The 21,220-nt window shown below is 44.9% G+C and overlaps 1 protein-coding gene and 1 long non-coding RNA gene across 2 annotated transcripts; both read left to right on the forward strand.

Moving 5' to 3' along the window:
* The first annotated feature begins 739 nt into the window (after positions 1 to 739).
* Positions 740 to 10,244, forward strand: LOC311147172 (gamma-soluble NSF attachment protein-like). Its single transcript, XM_084183815.1, has 11 exons — positions 740 to 1,369; positions 5,486 to 5,553; positions 5,750 to 5,852; positions 6,354 to 6,384; positions 6,923 to 7,032; positions 7,154 to 7,220; positions 7,304 to 7,374; positions 7,518 to 7,596; positions 8,715 to 8,794; positions 9,048 to 9,177; positions 9,843 to 10,244. The coding sequence occupies exons 1-11, from the start codon at positions 1,317 to 1,319 to the stop codon at positions 9,981 to 9,983; spliced, it is 933 nt and encodes a 310-aa protein (XP_084039941.1). The 5' UTR covers positions 740 to 1,316; the 3' UTR covers positions 9,984 to 10,244.
* Positions 10,245 to 14,517: 4,273 nt separating this feature from the next.
* Positions 14,518 to 18,365, forward strand: LOC311147184. Its single transcript, XR_014614768.1, has 4 exons — positions 14,518 to 15,322; positions 15,410 to 15,557; positions 17,394 to 17,499; positions 17,629 to 18,365. It is a non-coding gene; the product is annotated as an uncharacterized lncRNA (long non-coding RNA).
* The last annotated feature ends 2,855 nt before the right edge of the window (positions 18,366 to 21,220 follow it).

Below are 21,220 nucleotides of genomic sequence, written 5' to 3' on the forward strand. Positions count from 1 at the left end.
TCAGGATGTGACGCCTGATATTGATGCGCTGGTGAAAGCTAAAAGATGCCAGGTATCAGGAGTCAAATAAACTATGCAACCCCACTTAAAGTGCTGCATGAGACACCCTGATATAGTTCTGTGATCTGTGATATACTTCTGTGAATCACTGAGGCATTGTGTGTTTGTGTGTTGTTTGTCCTCAGAATTTCAAATAACTTGAGGTGTTTTATGATTAATAGTGATGTTGTGCTTTTGGACACTGTCCTCAGGCTCCAGCTTTATGTTTATATGTTTTTATGTTGATGTGCTATTGTTTTTAATTGATTTTATTTTATTTAACCTATCCTTGACACTGTGGTTCTTGCACTTGTTTGGGGAACAGGATTTCATTATTTGTATCTACATTTCTGCCTGAGAAATGACACCCTGATATAGTTCTGTGATCTGTGAAACAGTTCTGTGAATCACTGAGGCATTGTGTGTTTGTGTGTTCTTTTTCTTTAGAATTTTCAAATAAACTTTAGGTGTTTTATGATTAATAGTGATGTTGTGCTTGTACTATTTTGGACACACTGTCCTCAGGCTCCAGCTTTATGTTTTATGTTGATAGTATTAAAACAAAGAAAACAATCTGAAGTTGTTGTTTTTAAGTTATATATATATACCATGATTTTACCGGTTCGGCCCACTTGGGAATAGATTTTCCTCCATGTGGCCCCTGAGCTAAAATGAGTTTGACACCCCTGGACTAGCACATACGGCTTTCCTACTATAATAACCTTGTCTCAAATCTGTATACTCAAGTTTCCTCAAAAGCAAAAGATTTTACAACAATTTGACGTTGAAAAGTTTATGCTGAATAGAGCTCGCCAGCGTGTAGTCCTAAAACTCGAAAATGAGTGACCTCTGGTTCAATCAGCCATCCCTATGGGAAGACAATAGGGTTTTGGAATAAACGCCGAAAATAAGACCTGAGGTTAGCGCAGGCTTAAGAGATCTTCTACATTTTGTTCTATGAAATAATAGCAGTCCGTTAACATGGCCTTTTATCCAAAAACCCTACAAAGACGCCATTCAATTTGTCCGACGAACCACGGCGGAGTTAGTGCCTACAAAAAGACGCCATGACTGTTTCCGTCTCCGTCCAGCCTCATTTAAAGGCCTGTGACGCATTGCGCAATGCCATCCGGTAAATCCGTAGTTCGACGTTGTGGACATTTTTTTTCATCCAAACACCATCGGCATTTTGTTTTGTCATCGTCCTCGGCTAGATTTTTTTTTCTCCCACAAATAAAAATCTGCTCGACAGATTGTCGAAGACCACGAACAGCACCATGGCCTCCAAAATAAACGAAGCCCACGAACACATCGCTAAAGCGGAGAAAAAGTATGGCAAGCCGCGTTTGGTTTGATTTTAGCTGACGTTAACGAACGGTACTGTAGCTAGCATCGCTGACGCTTCTTCGAATCCTAGCTGGCTAGTAACATTGTCAATAATATCTGACCTTAGCGGTTAACCAGAGTTACTTAACATTACGACATTGTCCTTGAATTACAGTTAATGAGTTAGCTGTATATGTAGGAAGTAGCTAGCTATCTACTAATCTGGCCAGTCAGCGGATGCATTCATTCATGATCATTCATCACCTAGCTAACGTTAGCTAGCTAGCAACGGTAACGTTACTTAGCTGTCTGCTCAGTGCTGTGTATGCTTTTCCATTGTAATATCCATTGCAAGCCACAACAAGGCCACTGTGTTATAGTGATGTGCTGTTCGCAAACGATTCGTTCTTTTTGAACGACTCTGTTAACTGACTCGAGTCATGATTCGTTTTCTCCAAGTGATTCGTTCGTTTGACCTGGCCGCAGTGTATTCGGACTACAGCATAATACACGCTCAGCGACTCCGGAGACAGGACCAGCAACTGTATCATGATAGCGGTGACAAGTTTCAAGTTGATCAACCACTGTGGAGTGGATTTACAGGGGTTTAAATGGACACGTTTATTTGTCAATAACTCGGCCATCTTTTGACCAATCCCTTAGCTTCAAACTGTGTTAAGACATGTACCATGATCCTACATTCAAAATATGGTGTCATTTGGTACTGTGGTTCATGATAAGATAATTTTTGAAGTATTTTGTTTGTGTAAGTGCTAATATGCATCTACTGGTATAGTGTGGCCATCTTTTGAATGCAGCAATGTTATTTTCTCAAACTCTTTAGGGACTATTGTGATGAGTCCAAAGACCACACTTGGAGTGAATCTGACTTGTAGTCCATGAGAAGATTTCTAATGATTATTTTAAGCATTAGTGTTACATAGTCAAAAAAGTTAATTGTTATTAGTTAACTTATTACATACTGAATTTAAGTTATTTGGACTTATTTCAAAGGTTTTTCCAAAATGTCCAAGATAGAGGAAAACCTATCCTGATGGGCCTTATGGGTCCTTGAGGTAAATGTGTTCAGCATGAGGAAAGACACCTACATACAACGTTTCTAGTCTCTAGGTCAAAAAGGGCAACGGATATGAAGGTTTAAGTGAGACTGCTTATAACAGTGTTACCAAATGGCCAATTAGTGCCATTATTTTTGACCTTTAGTTTCTGTGTGCCAAATTAGAAAAAAAGTTAGCAATCTATGCTTGTTATTTACCCCTATTTACATTTACATTTACGTCATTTAGCAGACGCTCTTATCCAGAGCGACTTACAAATTGGTGCATTCACCCTATAGTATGGTAAAGACCGTCCCCCTATGGTGCACGAGAGGCTTGTAGAATCACGATTCTTTCTATTTTTTGGTCATCGTTCGCCAATAGGCGGTCCTGCATGCTCTGGGTGTTACTGAATCAAATGAACCAAATGAGTCGAAAGATTAGTTATTTTGACTGAACGAGTTGAAAAGATCTTAGTCGGTAAAAAGAGCCGAACTTCCCATCACTACTGTGTTAGTGACTAACCTGATGTAGCCAGCTCTCCTGTCAGGGTCTGTTGTTATGGCTGTGTGTGTTGTTAACCCCTAGTTGTAATGCTGATGTAGCCAGCTCTCCTGTCAAGGTCTGTTGTTATGGCTGTGTGTGTTGTTAACCCCTAGTTGTAATGCTGATGTAGCCAGCTCTCCTGTCAGGGTCTGTTGTTATGGCTGTGTGTGTTGTTAACCCCTAGTTGTATTGCTGATGTAGCCAGCTCTCCTGTCAGGGTCTGTTGTTATGGCTGTGTGTGTTGTTAACCCCTAGTTGTAATGCTGATGTAGCCAGCTCTCCTGTCAGGGTCTGTTGTTATGGCTGTGTGTGTTGTTAACACCTAGTTGTAATGCTGATGTAGCCAGCTCTCCTGTCAGGGTCTGTTGTTATGGCTGTGTGTGTTGTTAACCCCTAGTTGTAATGCTGATGTAGCCAGCTCTCCTGTCAGGGTCTGTTGTTATGGCTGTGTGTGTTGTTAACCCCTAGTTGTATTGCTGATGTAGCCAGCTCTCCTGTCAGGGTCTGTTGTTATGGCTGTGTGTGTTGTTAACCCCTAGTTGTAATGCTGATGTAGCCAGCTCTCCTGTCAGGGTCTGTTGTTATGGCTGTGTGTGTTGTTAACCCCTAGTTGTAATGCTGATGTAGCCAGCTCTCCTGTCAGGGTCTGTTGTTATGGCTGTGTGTGTTGTTATGGCTGTGTGTGTTGTTATGGCTGTGTGTGTTGTTATGGCTGTGTGTGTTGTTATGGCTGTGTGTGTTGTTAACCCCTAGTTGTAATGCTGATGTAGCCAGCTCTCCTGTCAGGGTCTGTTGTTATGGCTGTGTGTGTTGTTAACCCCTAGTTGTAATGCTGATGTAGCCAGCTCTCCTGTCAGGGTCTGTTGTTATGGCTGTGTGTGTTGTTAACCCCTAGTTGTAATGCTGATGTAGCCAGCTCTCCTGTCAGGGTCTGTTGTTATGGCTGTGTGTGTTGTTAACCCCTAGTTGTATTGCTGATGTAGCCAGCTCTCCTGTCAGGGTCTGTTGTTATGGCTGTGTGTGTTGTTAACCCCTAGTTGTATTGCTGATGTAGCCAGCTCTCCTGTCAGGGTCTGTTGTTATGGCTGTGTGTGTTGTTAACCCCTAGTTGTATTGCTGATGTAGCCAGCTCTCCTGTCAGGGTCTGTTGTTATGGCTGTGTGTGTTGTTAACCCCTAGTTGTATTGCTGATGTAGCCAGCTCTCCTGTCAGGGTCTGTTGTTATGGCTGTGTGTGTTGTTAACCCCTAGTTGTATTGCTGATGTAGCCAGCTCTCCTGTCAGGGTCTGTTGTTATGGCTGTGTGTGTTGTTAACCCCTAGTTGTAATGCTGATGTAGCCAGCTCTCCTGTCAGGGTCTGTTGTTATGGCTGTGTGTGTTGTTAACCCCTAGTTGTAATGCTGATGTAGCCAGCTCTCCTGTCAGGGTCTGTTGTTATGGCTGTGTGTGTTGTTATGGCTGTGTCTGTTGTTATGGCTGTGTGTGTTGTTATGGCTGTGTGTGTTGTTATGGCTGTGTGTGTTGTTATGGCTGTGTGTGTTGTTATGGCTGTGTGTGTTGTTATGGCTGTGTGTGTTGTTATGGCTGTGTGTGTTGTTATGGCTGTGTGTGTTGTTATGGCTGTGTGTGTTGTTAACCCCTAGTTGTAATGCTGATGTAGCCAGCTCTCCTGTCAGGGTCTGTTGTTATGGCTGTGTGTGTTATGGCTGTGTCTGTTGTTATGGCTGTGTGTGTTGTTATGGCTGTGTGTGTTGTTATGGCTGTGTGTGTTGTTATGGCTGTGTGTGTTGTTATGGCTGTGTGTGTTGTTATGGCTGTGTGTGTTGTTATGGCTGTGTGTGTTGTTATGGCTGTGTGTGTTGTTATGGCTGTGTGTGTTGTTATGGCTGTGTGTGTTGTTATGGCTGTGTGTGTTGTTATGGCTGTGTGTGTTGTTATGGCTGTGTGTGTTGTTATGGCTGTGTGTGTTGTTATGGCTGTGTGTGTTGTTATGGCTGTGTGTGTTGTTAACCCCTAGTTGTAATGCTGATGTAGCCAGCTCTCCTGTCAGGGTCTGTTGTTATGGCTGTGTGTGTTGTTAACCCCTAGTTGTAATGCTGATGTAGCCAGCTCTCCTGTCAGGGTCTGTTGTTATGGCTGTGTGTGTTGTTAACCCCTAGTTGTATTGCTGATGTAGCCAGCTCTCCTGTCAGGGTCTGTTGTTATGGCTGTGTGTGTTGTTATGGCTGTGTGTGTTGTTATGGCTGTGTGTGTTGTTATGGCTGTGTGTGTTGTTATGGCTGTGTGTGTTGTTATGGCTGTGTGTGTTGTTATGGCTGTGTGTGTTGTTATGGCTGTGTGTGTTGTTATGGCTGTGTGTGTTGTTATGGCTGTGTGTGTTGTTATGGCTGTGTGTGTTGTTATGGCTGTGTGTGTTGTTATGGCTGTGTGTGTTGTTATGGCTGTGTGTGTTGTTATGGCTGTGTGTGTTGTTAACCCCTAGTTGCTGCTGAAAAGAGACATTTTATTTCTTGCAGTTTGAAGACCAGCATGACAAAGTGGAAGCCAGATTTCGACAGCGCTGCGTCAGAATACGCCAAAGCTGGTAAGTATGCTGACGTTCTGTAAACGTATAGGAAGGAGAACACTCCACACCATGGTAAGTATGCTGACGTTCTGTAAACGTATAGGAAGGATAGCAAAGCTGGTAAGTATGCTCACGTTCTGTAAACGTATAGGAAGGAGAACACTCCACAACATGTATTTACAGTCTGATAAACAATCTGTGTTTGCATTCCCAGCGGTGTGCTTCAAGAATGCCAAACAGTTTGAGCAAGCCAAGGATGCCTACCTGAAGGAGGCAGAGTACCACACAGAAAATAAAGCGTTGTTTCACGCAGCAAAGTAAGGTTTTCCATATGAATACTTGAGATTAAAGGGCCAACGCAGATGTTTTTATCTCTACAATTTTAAGTACCTTACTGTGATTGTTGTCGGTGAATGGTGAAAAATAAATAAAAATAGCATTTTCTCAAGCAATAGTTTTGCTAGGACTGTCTGGGAGTGGTCTGAGTGGGGATGGGAAAACTGAAAACTAGCTGTTATTGGCTGAGAGGTTTGGAACTCTTTCTTATTGGTCTATTAACTAATTTACCGCCTGCTGATAAAACCAGGCAGGCCAAAACTCCATCCCACCAAAAACAGGTAGAAATTTCAGGCTGTCTTTTCCAACAACTCTTACACTAAAAGGGCAATTTCACAGCATTATTCCAACCTCATAGTGTGGAAATATAGATACCACACAGGACAATCACCTTTTTGATGCCTTTTAAAGGTTATTAATACCGTTCAATACTTGTATGTAAGACTTTTGTTCCCTTTCTAAGATATGCATTTCTTTTTCAGAGCAATCGAGCAAGCAGGTATGATGATGAAGGTGAGTTTCCCAATGTCCGTGTGATATCTGCCTAAGACCTAAATACAACCCTGTACACAAAGATGGGAGAGAAAGATCCTTTTTACTATACACTGTACCATGTGATCGAGAGCATTATTGTCTCCACAAAATATTGATATTCTACAACAAATAGTAAGCGTAAAAGAGGTCACCATTGCTCCATGTGCTGTGGTCATCATTTCTCCTGTCTCCCGAGTGGCGCAGTGGTCTAAGGCACTGCATCGCAGTGCTAGCTGTGCCACTAGAGATCCTGGTTTGAATCCAGACTCTGTCGTAGCCGGCCGCGACCGTGAGACCCATGGGGACGGCGCACAATTAGCCCAGCGTCGTCCAGGGTAGGGGAGGGAATGGCCGGCAGGGATGTAGCTCAGTTGGTAGAGCATGGCGTTTGCAACGCCAGGGTTGTGGGTTCGATTCCCACGGGGGGGCCAGTATGAAAATGTATGCACTCACTTAACTGTAAGTCGCTCTGGATAAGAGCGTCTGCTAAATGACTAAAATGTAAAATGTGTGACAGGACTTGAAGAAGATGCCTGAGGCGATCCAGTACATAGAGAAGGCCAGTATGATGTACGTAGAGAACGGAACTCCAGACACTGCTGCCATGGCGCTGGACAGGGCCGGGAAGTAAGTACTGCTCCAGACTATAGAAGTGTGTCTACTGTATTTATTTGGTGGTTTTGATATGTTCCTGACCAGTGTTGTTAAAATGGTACTTGGTATTTAATCATAATGTTTTCCTATCTAGACTGATCGAACCTATGAGCTTAGAGAAAGCAGTGGACCTGTACCAGCAGGCTGCCGGTGTGTTTGAGGTAAGTTGGTCATTAATAGCATATTCTAAGTTTGAGTAGTTGCTTTAAGTTAAGTTGATTTTAACTGAATGTTTTCTGTGTAGAATGAGGACCGCCTGCGTCAGTCAGCTGAGCTCCTGGGGAAAGCTTCCAGACTGCTGGTCAGATTACGCAGGTAAAGACAATGAATAACAGCTTAAAAAAGGCTTCATAAGCACTACATAGATGCTTCACAAAGCATTTATAAGCAGCAAAGTATTGTGGCTGGTCCTGACTCCCTGTTCAATCACTGTTCTGTCTTTGTGAACTTGATTACAGACTGGATGAAGCTGCAACCGCCCTCCAGAAAGAGAAGAACATGTATAAAGATATAGAGAATTATCCCACTTGCTTTAAGGTACTTTCTTAAGTAATTTGCATGCATTAGGTGATCTATTGGAATTATATACACTGCTCAAAAAAATAAAGGGAACACTAAAATAACACATCCTAGATCTGAATGAATGAAATAATCTTATTAAATACTTTTTTCTTTACATAGTTGAATGTGCTGACAACAAAATCACACAAAAATTATCAATGGAAATCAAATGTATCAACCCATGGAGGTCTGGATTTGGAGTCACACTCAAAATTAAAGTGGAAAACCACACTACAGGCTGATCCAACTTTGATGTAATGTCCTTAAAACAAGTCAAAATGAGGCTCAGTAGTGTGTGTGGCCTCCACGTGCCTGTATGACCTCCCTACAACGCCTGGGCATGCTCCTGATGAGGTGGCGGATGGTCTCCTGAGGGATCTCCTCCCAGACCTGGACTAAAGCATCCGCCAACTCCTGGACAGTCTGTGGTGCAACGTGGCGTTGGTGGATGGAGCGAGACATGATGTCCCAGATGTGCTCAATTGGATTCAGGTCTGGGGAACGGTCCTGCTGCTGGGTTGTTGCCCTCCTACGGCCTCCTCCACGTCTCCTGATGTACTGGCCTGTCTCCTGGTAGCGCCTCCATGCTCTGGACACTACGCTGACAGACACAGCAAACCTTCTTGCCACAGCTCGCATTGATGTGCCATCCTGGATGAGCTGCACTACCTGAGCCACTTGTGTGGGTTGTAGACTCCGTCTCATGCTACCACTAGAGTGAAAGCACCGCCAGCATTCAAAAGTGACCAAAACATCAGCCAGGAAGCATAGGAACTGAGAAGTGGTCTGTGGTCACCACCTGCAGAACCACTCCTTTATTGGGGGTGTCTTGCTAATTGCCTATAATTTCCACCTGTTGTCTATTCCATTTGCACAACAGCATGTGACATTTATTGTCAATCAGTGTTGCTTCCTAAGTGGACAGTTTGATTTCACAGAAGTGTGATTGACTTGGAGTTACATTGTGTTGTTTAAGTGTTCCCTTTATTTTTTTGAGCAGTGTACTATTGGTATCTAACAGCTATGTGGTGCATGGTATTGGTGAAGGTGTAAAATATAGATCATTAAATGCTGATCTGGGTCTTTTCTCTTAGAAAACAACGGCACAGGTGCTGGTTCATCTTCACAGAAATGACTTTGTGGCTGCAGACAAGTGTGTCAGAGAGAGCTACAGGTATGTACCTCCTCATGACTGAATACGTTTCTCTAGAGCAACAAACATTTCTATCTGAATTGGTGCATTGGTGAGCACTCGTACACTCCCACTGTTGGATTTAGTGGAAACCCCCTCCAGCTCATGCTTTCACGAATCCCATGCTTTCCAATCCATGAGGGGGAGTGAACGGGTATTCAGTGATAACCGTAATTGGGCTATAGCCTATGTGTTGTGACAGTAGTCTGACGATGATATTTCATGTTTCCTGCAGCCTCCCAGGGTACAGTGGGAGTGAAGACTGTGTGGCCATGGAGACGTTACTGCAGGGGTATGACGAGCAGGACGAGGACCAGGTGCACCGTGTGTGTAACTCCGCTCTGCTGAAGTACATGGACAATGACGTGAGTAACACTTCATACAACTGTACCATCAGGGGTCTGTTCTATTATGTACCATCAGGGGTCTGTTCTATTATGTACCATCAGGGGTCTATTCTATTATGTACCATCAGGGGTCTATTCTATTATGTACCATCAGGGGTCTGTTCAACTCAATATTAGGAAGGTGTTCCAAATGTTTGGTATACTCGGTGTATGCCATTTAGCAGGCGTTTTTATCCAAAGGTACTTAGTCATACGTGCATACATTTTACATATGGGTGGTCCCGGGAATCAAACCCACAATACTGGTGTTGTAAGCACCATGCTCTACCAACGGAGCCATACTCTGGGCCTGGGGTGCTACTGGGTGTGCAGGCTTTTGTTCCAGCCCTGCAGTATCAGTGTGTTAGTCACCAGTAGTCCTCCAGGACCAGAGATGGAGACCGCTGCCATCCAGCTATCCCAAACCCTCACACTGTCTAGACGTTGACACTAAACCTGCAGAGGAAACCCTGTATACGGGAGTTATCTTTGACACTGCCAGGATGCCAAACTGCTACCACTGTCTAACAGTATTTGAAACCATCCTTTTTAAGATCCAATGCCACAAGTTTCTTGCACTTGAAGAAACTATACAAGGAGTACGAACTACCCTCGTGACGTAATCCTTCCCCCTCTACTCCCAGTATGCCAAGCTGGCCATCTCCCTGAAGGTCCCTGGAGGAGGAGTGAAGAAGAAGAAGTCTGCAACGGCAACACAGGGGGGCGCCGGAGCGCCTGCTGCTTCTGCTGAGGATGACGATGACTACGAGGGAGGGCTGTGTTAGCCGCAGACACCAAAACGCTGACCGCTAAATACACCCAATGCTAAACACACCAGGGGGTCTGCTCATTGAGGTGAAACTCTCAAAATATGTTGCTCCCCCCTGTACTAGACCCAATATGTTGCTCCCCCCTGTAGTAGACCCAATATGTTGCTCCCCCCTGTAGTAGACCCAATATGTTGCTCCCCCCTGTACTAGACCCAATATGTTGCTCCCCCTCTACTAGACCCAATATGTTGCTCCCCCCTCTACTAGACCCAATATGTTGATCCCCCCTCTACTAGACCCAATATGTTGCTCCCCCCTCTACTAGACCCAATATGTTGCTCCCCCCTCTACTAGACCCAATATGTTGCTCCCCCCTCTACTAGACCCAATATGTTGCTCCCCCTGTACTAGACCCAATATGTTGCTCCCCCCTCTACTAGACCCAATATGTTGCTCCCCCCTCTACTAGACCCAATATGTTGCTCCCCCTGTACTAGACCCAATATGTTGCTCCCCCCTCTACTAGACCCAATATGTTGCTCCCCCCTCTACTAGACCCAATATGTTGCTCCCCCCTGTACTAGACCCAATATGTTGCTCCCCCCTCTACTAGACCCAATATGTTGCTCCCCCCTCTACTAGACCCAATATGTTGCTCCCCCTGTATAATATGTTGCTCCCCCTGTATTAGACCCAATATGTTGCTCCCCCCTCTACTAGACCCAATATGTTGCTCCCCCCTCTACTAGACCCAATATGTTGCTCCCCCTGTACTAGACCCAATATGTTGCTCCCCCCTCTACTAGACCCAATATGTTGCTCCCCCCTCTACTAGACCCAATATGTTGCTCCCCCCTGTACTAGACCCAATATGTTGCTCCCCCCTGTACTAGACCCAATATGTTGCTCCCCCTCTACTAGACCCAATATGTTGCTCCCCCCTCTACTAGACCCAATATGTTGATCCCCCCTCTACTAGACCCAATATGTTGCTCCCCCCTCTACTAGACCCAATATGTTGCTCCCCCCTCTACTAGACCCAATATGTTGCTCCCCCCTCTACTAGACCCAATATGTTGCTCCCCCTGTACTAGACCCAATATGTTGCTCCCCCCTCTACTAGACCCAATATGTTGCTCCCCCCTCTACTAGACCCAATATGTTGCTCCCCCTGTACTAGACCCAATATGTTGCTCCCCCCTCTACTAGACCCAATATGTTGCTCCCCCCTCTACTAGACCCAATATGTTGCTCCCCCCTGTACTAGACCCAATATGTTGCTCCCCCCTCTACTAGACCCAATATGTTGCTCCCCCCTCTACTAGACCCAATATGTTGCTCCCCCTGTATAATATGTTGCTCCCCCTGTATTAGACCCAATATGTTGCTCCCCCCTCTACTAGACCCAATATGTTGCTCCCCCCTCTACTAGACCCAATATGTTGCTCCCCCCTGTACTAGACCCAATATGTTGCTCCCCCTGTATAATATGTTGCTCCCCCTGTACTAGACCCAATATGTTGCTCCCCCTGTACTAGACCCAATATGTTGCTCCCCCTCTACTAGACCCAATATGTTGCTCCCCCTGTACTAGACCCAATATGTTGCTCCCCCCTCTACTAGACCCAATATGTTGCTCCCCCTGTACTAGACCCAATATGTTGCTCCCCCTGTACTAGACCCAATATGTTGCTCCCCCCTCTACTAGACCCAATATGTTGCTCCCCCTGTACTAGACCCAATATGTTGCTCCCCCCGTATTAGACCCAATATGTTGCTCCCCCCTCTACTAGACCCAATATGTTGCTCCCCCCTGTATTAGACCCAATATGTTGCTCCCCCTGTACTAGACCCAATATGTTGCTCCCCCTGTATTAGACCCAATATGTTGCTCCCCCCTCTACTAGACCCAATATGTTGCTCCCCCCTGTACTAGACCCAATATGTTGCTCCCCCCTCTACTAGACCCAATATGTTGCTCCCCCCTGTACTAGACCCAATATGTTGCTCCCCCCTGTACTAGACCCAATATGTTGCTCCCCCCTCTACTAGACCCAATATGTTGCTCCCCCCTCTACTAGACCCAATATGTTGCTCCCCCTGTACTAGACCCAATATGTTGCTCCCCCCTGTACTAGACCCAATATGTTGCTCCCCCCTGTACTAGACCCAATATGTTGCTCCCCCTGTACTAGACCCAATATGTTGCTCCCCCCGTATTAGACCCAATATGTTGCTCCCCCCTCTACTAGACCCAATATGTTGCTCCCCCCTGTATTAGACCCAATATGTTGCTCCCCCTGTACTAGACCCAATATGTTGCTCCCCCCTGTATTAGACCCAATATGTTGCTCCCCCCTCTACTAGACCCAATATGTTGCTCCCCCCTGTACTAGACCCAATATGTTGCTCCCCCCTCTACTAGACCCAATATGTTGCTCCCCCCTGTACTAGACCCAATATGTTGCTCCCCCTGTACTAGACCCAATATGTTGCTCCCCCCTCTACTAGACCCAATATGTTGCTCCCCCTGTACTATACCCAATGTGTTGCTCCCCCTGTACTAGACCCAATATGTTGCTCCCCCTGTACTAGACCCAATATGTTGCTCCCCCCTGTACTAGACCCAATATGTTGCTCCCCCTGTACTAGACCCAATATGTTGCTCCCCCTCTACTAGACCCAATATGTTGCTCCCCCTGTACTAGACCCAATATGTTGCTCCCCCTGTATTAGACCCAATATGTTGCTCCCCCTCTACTAGACCCAATATGTTGCTCCCCCTGTACTAGACCCAATATGTTGCTCCCCCTGTACTAGACCCAATATGTTGCTCCCCCCTCTACTAGACCCAATATGTTGCTCCCCCTCTACTAGACCCAATATGTTGCTCCCCCCTGTACTAGACCCAATATGTTGCTCCCCCCTGTACTAGACCCAATATGTTGCTCCCCCCTGTACTAGACCCAATATGTTGCTCCCCCCTCTACTAGACCCAATATGTTGCTCCCCCCTCTACTAGACCCAATATGTTGCTCCCCCCTGTACTAGACCCAATATGTTGCTCCCCCCTGTACTAGACCCAATATGTTACTCCCCCCTCTACTAGACCCAATATGTTGCTCCCCCCTGTACTAGACCCAATATGTTGCTCCCCCCTCTACTAGACCCAATATGTTGCTCCCCCCTGTACTAGACCCAATATGTTGCTCCCCCTGTACTAGACCCAATACGTTGCTCCCCCCTCTACTAGACCCAATATGTTGCTCCCCCTGTATAATATGTTGCTCCCCCCTGTACTAGACCCAATATGTTGCTCCCCCCTGTACTAGACCCAATATGTTGCTCCCCCCTCTACTAGGCCCAATATGTTGCTCCCCCCACTACTAGACCCAATATGTTGCTCCCCCCTGTACTAGACCCAATATGTTGCTCCCCCCTCTACTAGGCCCAATATGTTGCTCCCCCCTCTACTAGACCCAATATGTTGCTCCCCCCTCTACTAGACCCAATATGTTGCTCCCCTCTGTACTAGACCCAATATGTTGCTCCCCTCTGTACTAGATCCAATATGTTGCTCCCCCCTCTACTAGACCCAATATGTTGCTCCCCCCTCTACTAGACCCAATATGTTGCTCCCCCTCTACTAGACCCAATATGTTGCTCCCCCCTCTACTAGACCCAATATGTTGCTCCCCCTGTACTAGACCCAATATGTTGCTCCCCCCCTCTACTAGACCCAATATGTTGCTCCCCCTGTACTAGACCCAATATGTTGCTCCCCCCTGTACTAGACCCAATATGTTGCTCCCCCCTGTACTAGACCCAATATGTTGCTCCCCCTGTACTAGACCCAATATGTTGCTCCCCCCTCTACTAGACCCAATATGTTGCTCCCCCCTCTACTAGACCCAATATGTTGCTCCCCCCTGTACTAGACCCAATATGTTGCTCCCCCCTGTACTAGACCCAATATGTTGCTCCCCCCTGTACTAGACCCAATATGTTGCTCCCCCCTGTACTAGACCCAATATGTTGCTCCCCCCTCTACCAGGCGTCTCATTCCCTCCACTCCCCTCAGTGTGAAACATGTGTCCATATCAGGAACAGAGTAAAGTATTCCCTTCCTATGTGTGGGTCCAGCTTGTATGTACATCAAACACTCTCCTTTTCCAAAAAAACTAGATTAAATTCCAGGTGACGTCATAGAACGGAGAATTTTGACTGTACTTCTATATGTATACAATAGATAGGATTTTACTTTGTCTACAGTTTTATTCAGTGCAACAACAACAACAACAACAACATATCACCTGTGTGTTTTAAGACCTCTGTTGAACATAAATTCCATGTTGTAAATGTTCTTATTTTGTAGATCTCTTAACTGTAAATCAGGGTTGTCAAACTAATTGTGCTCCTCGGGCCGAGATCCGGAGGGCTGCACTTAGAATTGGTTATATTTGCGAAAGGTCCATCATCCATCGCGTTTGGAATTCAATGTGAAGTAAAGAGACTATAAATATAGGTCCATTTAACAAAAAAAATATATATACATAAAAAGAAAAAGGATTTGAATGGGCTCGAGGGACGGATCCGTATGACACCCCTGCTGTAAATGGTGCAGTTTTTGTAGGTATGTGTACAGATAAAAAATATATATATATGAATTAATATATTGTTTACATTGTAGTGACTGATCAGTGTTATTGTCATAGAGTGAAAATAATATATATACTGGATGGTACTATATTAGATGTTCAGTATGGTTTAATGTATGTTTATGTCTCTCTGTACAGATGTTTTAAGGCTTTGTCAAAGATAACAGTAGCTGGGGCAATATGCAATACAGATAATAGTGTGAAAGGAGAGAAACCCGAAGTGTGTTGATGTACGAATACCATTTGCGTTTGGAATGGATATACAACAAGAGTCCTGAGTAAGATGAGGCATAGCGAAGATCACATGACCGCACGTTTCGATTCATCTACCTTGGGGATGGGGTGCAGCATATGATGAAGATATCTTTGTACCTTACCATACAAACAGAGTGGATGTGACAGGATCATTTTTCTTTTAATAATGTTCATCTTTGTTCCATATTGTTGTTCAATTCCTTTTGAAGTGGGAGACCGTAACCAAAAACAAGAGACCATGAAAATGTGATTCTGATTCCATTGTGATGTTCTAAATGGAAATTGTGTTTTTATCTATGTAGAGTTTCTAGCGTCTCATCTTGTGTGAATGTAAGCAACTGGACTTATTCACCGAGCTAAATAGACATCTAGGCAGATCTATGTTAAACACATAGACCAGGGCTCTCCAACCCTGTTCATGGAGAACATCCTTCCTGTAGGGTTTTAACTCCAACCCTGTTCATGGAGAACATCCTTCCTGTAGGGTTTTAACTCCAACCCTGTTCATGGAGAACATCCTTCCTGTAGGGTTTTAACTCCAACCCTGTTCCTGGAGAACATCCTTCCTGTAGGGTTTTAACTCCAACCCTGTTCCTGGAGAGCTACCCTCCGGTAGGTTTTCAGTCCAACCCCAGTTGTAACTCAACTGATTCAGTTTATCAACCAGCTAATTACCGTATTGGTCCGAATATAAGACGACCCTGATTATAAGACGACCCCCCGTTTTTCAACACAAACATTTAGAAAAACAGATTTGCAGACTAGATTTGCCGAACAAAGAACTTCATTTTATTTTAAAATAACAATATTAAAAACACAGTGAATTAAACACAAAGGCAAACTATGTACAGTATGATTCAAAATTAATATCAAGCAATAATAAAGCAACATTTTTAAATAACAGAGAAAATACAGGCCACACATTTAACTAAACTTAACAAAAATTCGCCAAACTTCTCCTCCGATGTCTCTCTATCCCTCACACACGTCCTCTGCCCCGCTGTGTTCGCTCTCGCTGTCATCGCTCCCCAGCTGCTCCGCTTCCACCGGCTCCTCCCAAAGCACGTCGTCCTCGCTGCCGTCCAATGCATTTGAGATGCAACATTTTTTAAAGCCATCGATGATGCTCTGTGAGGGAATAGCATCCCATGCATGCAGGATCCATTCACACAGTAGACGGACTGACGGCTTCTGTATTTTCCCGGTCGGTGTGAGTGCGTGGTTGCCAGACAGGAGCCACTCTGTGTATTTTTTTCGCAGGTTATCCTTGAAAGGCTTGTTCACAACTACGTCCAACACCTGTAGCTGGCTTGTCATTCCCCCTGGTATGATCACAAGATCCCCGTTCATTGCTCGCACCTGACTTTTCACGGGCTCAGTCAGATGTCCGCGGAACGCATCCAGAACGAGCATGTTCCTCCTCTTCCTCAGTCCCCCGTAGCGTGCGCCCCACACAACCTTTAGCCAGTCCACTACAAGCCCCGACTCCATCCAGCCCTTCTCCTGGGCGCGCACAATAATGCCAGCTGGCATTGGGTCCTTTGGCACAGTCTTACGCTTAAGAATGACATACGGGGGGAGTTTGCTGCCACCAGCGAGACATGTCAACATGACAGTGACGCGGCTCTTCTCGTTGCCCGTTGATTTCACCAACACAGACTTTTCTCCCTTTCTATTGACAGTCACCGATGTTGGCATGTCGAAATAAACGGGTGTCTGATCAGCATTGCCGATCTGATCCAGCGGGTAGGAGTGCTTCTTCCTCAGGTTGATAACAAAGCGCTGAAACGAAAGCAGCTTCTCTCCGAAGTCTGACGGCAGGCGTTGGGCCAAACTCGTTCTCCGTCTAAGTGACAGTCCATTACGCCGCATCATCCTACGACACCAGCCGAGGCTGGCTTTAAATCCAGTGATGTTGAGCTCTCTGGCGATTTCCAGGGCCTTAACCTGGATGACAGCTCTGGTAATGGGCATTCCCTCACTTCTTTTTTCCCTGACATATTCAAAAACCCTCCGGTCAACCTCAATGAAACGACCACTTTGAGGACCACGGAAGGATTTTCGCTGACTGTTAGCATCTTTTAGACGTTGTTTTTCTGCTCGCCATCTTCTTACATTACACTCAGTGACCCCGAATGTCTTGGCAGCTTGGCAGTTGTTAGATGACTCTGCCTTATTGACAACCATTATTTTGAAATTGGCATCATAGCTCCTCCGCTGTTGTTTATTGACCTGGCCCACTTTTGAGCCACTTGTCTCTAAATGGTCAGCCTGTCTTTCCATCTTTAAACACCGGTAACGGGCTGGTTGTTAAGGACGCCTCTTCCCTCCGTCCGGAACGAATTTTTGGCGCCATCTGTGCCCGCGAATGTGTATTGACATTTAAAGGGAGCGCCGAAGAAGAGAAACTGCGCTCTGAATACTAGACCCCGAATATAAGACGACCCGACTTTTTTGGACCTATTTCGAGGGGAAAAAAGGCCGTCTTATATTCGGACCAATACGGTATTAGAATCAGGTACACTAGATTAGGCTTGGAGTGAAAATCTACAGGAGGGTATCTCTCCAGGAACAGGCTTGGAGTTGAAACCTACAGGAGGGTATCTCTCCAGGAACAGGCTTGGAGTTGAAACCTACAGGAGGGTATCTCTCCAGGAACAGGCTTGGAGTTGAAACCTACAGGAGGGTATCTCTCCAGGAACAGGCTTGGAGTTGAAACCTACAGGAGGGTATCTCTCCTAGAACAGGCTTGGAGTTGAAACCTACAGGAGGGTATCTCTCCAGGAACAGAGTCGGAGAGCCCTGCTATAGACACTGTAGGCTGCGTTGTGTATTTCTTGTGGTACTACACTATATATATATACACAAAAGTATGTGGACACCCCTTCAAATTAGTGGATTCTGCTATTTCAGCCACACCCGTTGCTGACAGGTGTATAAAATCGAGCGCACAGCCATGCAATCTCCATAGACAAACATTGGCAGTAGAATGGCCTTACTGAAGAGCTCAGTGACTTTCAACGTGGCACCGTCATAGATGCCACCTTTCCAACAAGTGACCACAACCCAATCGAACATTAATTGGAACGCCGACTGCGAGCCAGGCCTAATCGCCCAACATCAGTGCCCCGACCTCACTAATGCTCTTGCGGCTGAATGGAAGCAAGTCCCCCACAGCAATGTTCCAACATCTAGTGGAAAGCCTTCTCAGAAGAGTGGAGGCTGTTATAGCAGCAAAGGGGGGACCAACTCCATATTAATGCCCATGATTTTGGAATGAGATGTTCGACGAGCAGGTGTCCACATACATTTGGACATGTGGTTATATGTATTTCATGTGGTAAAATGCATTTCATGTGGTTATATGTATTTCATGTGGTTATATGTATTTCATGTGGTTATATGTATTTCATGTGCATTCCTTTAAAGAAAAATGACCTCCCATTTAGTTGATTTACTTAATAAACCTCATCGTCTGTCATTATAGCCGTGTCATGTTGTTCTGGTCCCTGTACATACAATACTGTTCATTGGATCTTAAGAGAATAGTGAACGATTGCGTGACCCAAGTTTTAACAAGACTGAGGCTCCGTCCCAAATGGCAACCCTATTCCCTACGTAATGCACTACCTTTGCCTAGGGCCCTACATAGTGCACTGCAATGGGCTCTGGTCAAAATTAAGTGCACTATATAGGGAATAGCTAGGGTGCCGTTTGAGACGGAGCCTGAGAGTTAATTCTAAGAACGTTCTTCCAGAAATGTAACTTGGAAAGGAAGGGTCTTTTATAACGGACGTGAAGCTTCTTTAAGCAATGTCCTTTTACTCCACACTGTTCTTACTGCACACTAGTGCTGCTTCCGTGATGTTCCTCACAATACGTTTGGTCTGTATCTGTGTACAAAAATGTGACCGTCAGAGAAAAAATAAAAGGGATATTTTCTCTTGTAATGGAATCGTGTTGAATGGAAAGTTCCCCCATCTCCATGTGTTGGTAGTGAACACTGAATTCTGGTAACTCGAGCATTACAAAGCATTTATATTCATGTATAGTGGCTTATCAACGAAGGCCGTTAAATTCTAACTCACAATTCATAATCATGAATGATTTCTACATCTGTAAGTAATACTGGTTTGGACCTTTCAAAATAAAAATAAATGTACTTTTGAAAGCTGTAAATTGACCTTTCTTGTTTTATTTGTCGACCATAGCCATACCACGTTTCCATAAAGGACCATTAAAACCATACCTTTAAACATACAACTGGACCATCGCTATACCATGTTCAAACTTTTAAACATACAACTCCTTTAAATCTCCTTAACACATACAGCCAAAACGACAGTTTACATTGTATCCCCTTCCCTAAAACTGCTATGTATGTCATGAAAATTACTCATGACAATAATGGACGTTTTCTTTCATGCTACAATGTCCTCGGATGCATAGCTCAAACCAAAGGTCCAAACAAACAATGTCCTCTGATGCATAGCTCACACCAAAGGTCCAAACAAACAATGTCCTCTGATGCATAGCTCGGACCAAAGGTCCAAACATACAATGTCCTCTGATGCATAGCTCGAACCAAAGGTCCAAACAAACAATGTCCTCTGATGCATAGCTCGGACCAAAGGTCCAAACAAACAATGTCCTCTGATGCATAGCTCGGACCAAAGGTCCAAACAAACAATGTCCTCTGATGCATAGCTCGGACCAAAGGTCCAAACAAACAATGCATGTTTCTGTTTTAAATGAATGGGCTATTTTCTCCATCTCCTTTCTTTGGATGTTGATGAAACTGAAGTAAAACTTGGTTGAGTGGAAGTCCTATTGAAGTCATACGGAAGTGCAATACATGCCAGTACTCATTTTGGGTGCCGGTACTCTTTATATTTAGGTGCCAGTACTCAAGCAGGAGAAGATTTGTGGGGTTAGTACTCAGTACAGTGTTTATCGGCCCAATTCAAGCAGTTCTGCCCCACGAGTGGGTGAAAACACGCTTTGGTGATGAAATTTAATTTCCTTATGTTATGAAGTACATTTTACCAAGAACCGTTAAGTGGGGTCTTTCTCTAACATTTCATTAACAGTATATTCAATTACCTCGACTAACCGGTGTCCCCGCACATTGACTCTGTACCGGTACCCCCCTGTATATAGCCTCCCTACTGTTATTTTATTTTACTGTTGCTCTTTAATTATTTGCTTTTATTTTTTTACTTATTTACAGTGGGGGAAAAAAGTATTTAGTCAGCCACCAATTGTGCAAGTTCTCCCACTTAAAAAGATGAGAGAGGCCTGTAATTTTCATCATAGGTACACGTCAACTATGACAGACAAATTGAGAAAAAGAAATCCAGAAAGTCACATTGTAGGATTTTTTATGAATTTATTTGCAAATTATGGTGGAAAATAAGTATTTGGTCACCTACAAACAAGCAAGATTTCTGGCTCTCACAGACCTGTAACTTCTTCTTTAAGAGGCTCCTCTGTCCTCCACTCGTTACCTGTATTAATGGCACCTGTTTGAACTTGTTATCAGTATAAAAGACACCTGTCCACAACCTCAAACAGTCACACTCCAAACTCCACTATGGCCAAGACCAAAGAGCTGTCAAAGGACACCAGAAACAAAATTGTAGACCTGCACCAGGCTGGGAAGACTGAATCTGCAATAGGTAAGCAGCTTGGTTTGAAGAAATCAACTGTGGGAACAATTATTAGGAAATGGAAGACATACAAGACCACTGATAATCTCCCTCGATCTGGGGCTCCACGCAAGATCTCACCCCGTGGGGTCAAAATGATCACAAGAACGGTGAGCAAAAATCCCAGAACCACACGGGGGGACCTAGTGAATGACCTGCAGAGAGCTGGGACCAAAGTAACAAAGCCTACCATCAGTAACACACTACGCCGCCAGGGACTCAAATCCTGCAGTGCTAGACGTGTCCCCCTGCTTAAGCCAGTACATGTCCAGGCCCGTCTGAAGTTTGCTAGAGTGCATTTGGATGATCCAGAAGAGGATTGGGAGAATGTCATATGGTCAGATGAAACCAAAATATAACTTTTTGGTAAAAACTCAACTCGTCGTGTTTGGAGGACAAAGAATGCTGAGTTGCATCCAAAGAACACCATACCTACTGTGAAGCATGGGGGTGGAAACATCATGCTTTGGGGCTGTTTTTCGAGGACGACTGATCCGTGTAAAGGAAAGAATGAATGGGGCCATGTATCGTGAGATTTTGAGTGAAAACCTCCTTCCATCAGCAAGGGCATTGAAGATGAAACGTGGCTGGGTCTTTCAGCATGACAATGATCCCAAACACACCGCCCGGG

Source organism: Coregonus lavaretus (genome assembly GCF_964263955.1).
Source record: "Coregonus lavaretus genome assembly, chromosome: 19".
In the NCBI taxonomy this organism is placed as follows: domain Eukaryota; kingdom Metazoa; phylum Chordata; class Actinopteri; order Salmoniformes; family Salmonidae; genus Coregonus; species Coregonus lavaretus.

Coding starts and splice junctions, on each gene's coding strand:
- LOC311147172 (XM_084183815.1), top strand. CDS start 1,317: ATGGCCTCCAAAATAAACGAAGCCCACGAACACATCGCTAAAGCGGAG. Junction 7,033..7,153: donor GCGCTGGACAGGGCCGGGAA/GTAAGTACTGCT, acceptor TTTCCTATCTAG/ACTGATCGAACCTATGAGCT. Junction 7,597..8,714: donor ATTATCCCACTTGCTTTAAG/GTACTTTCTTAA, acceptor CTTTTCTCTTAG/AAAACAACGGCACAGGTGCT.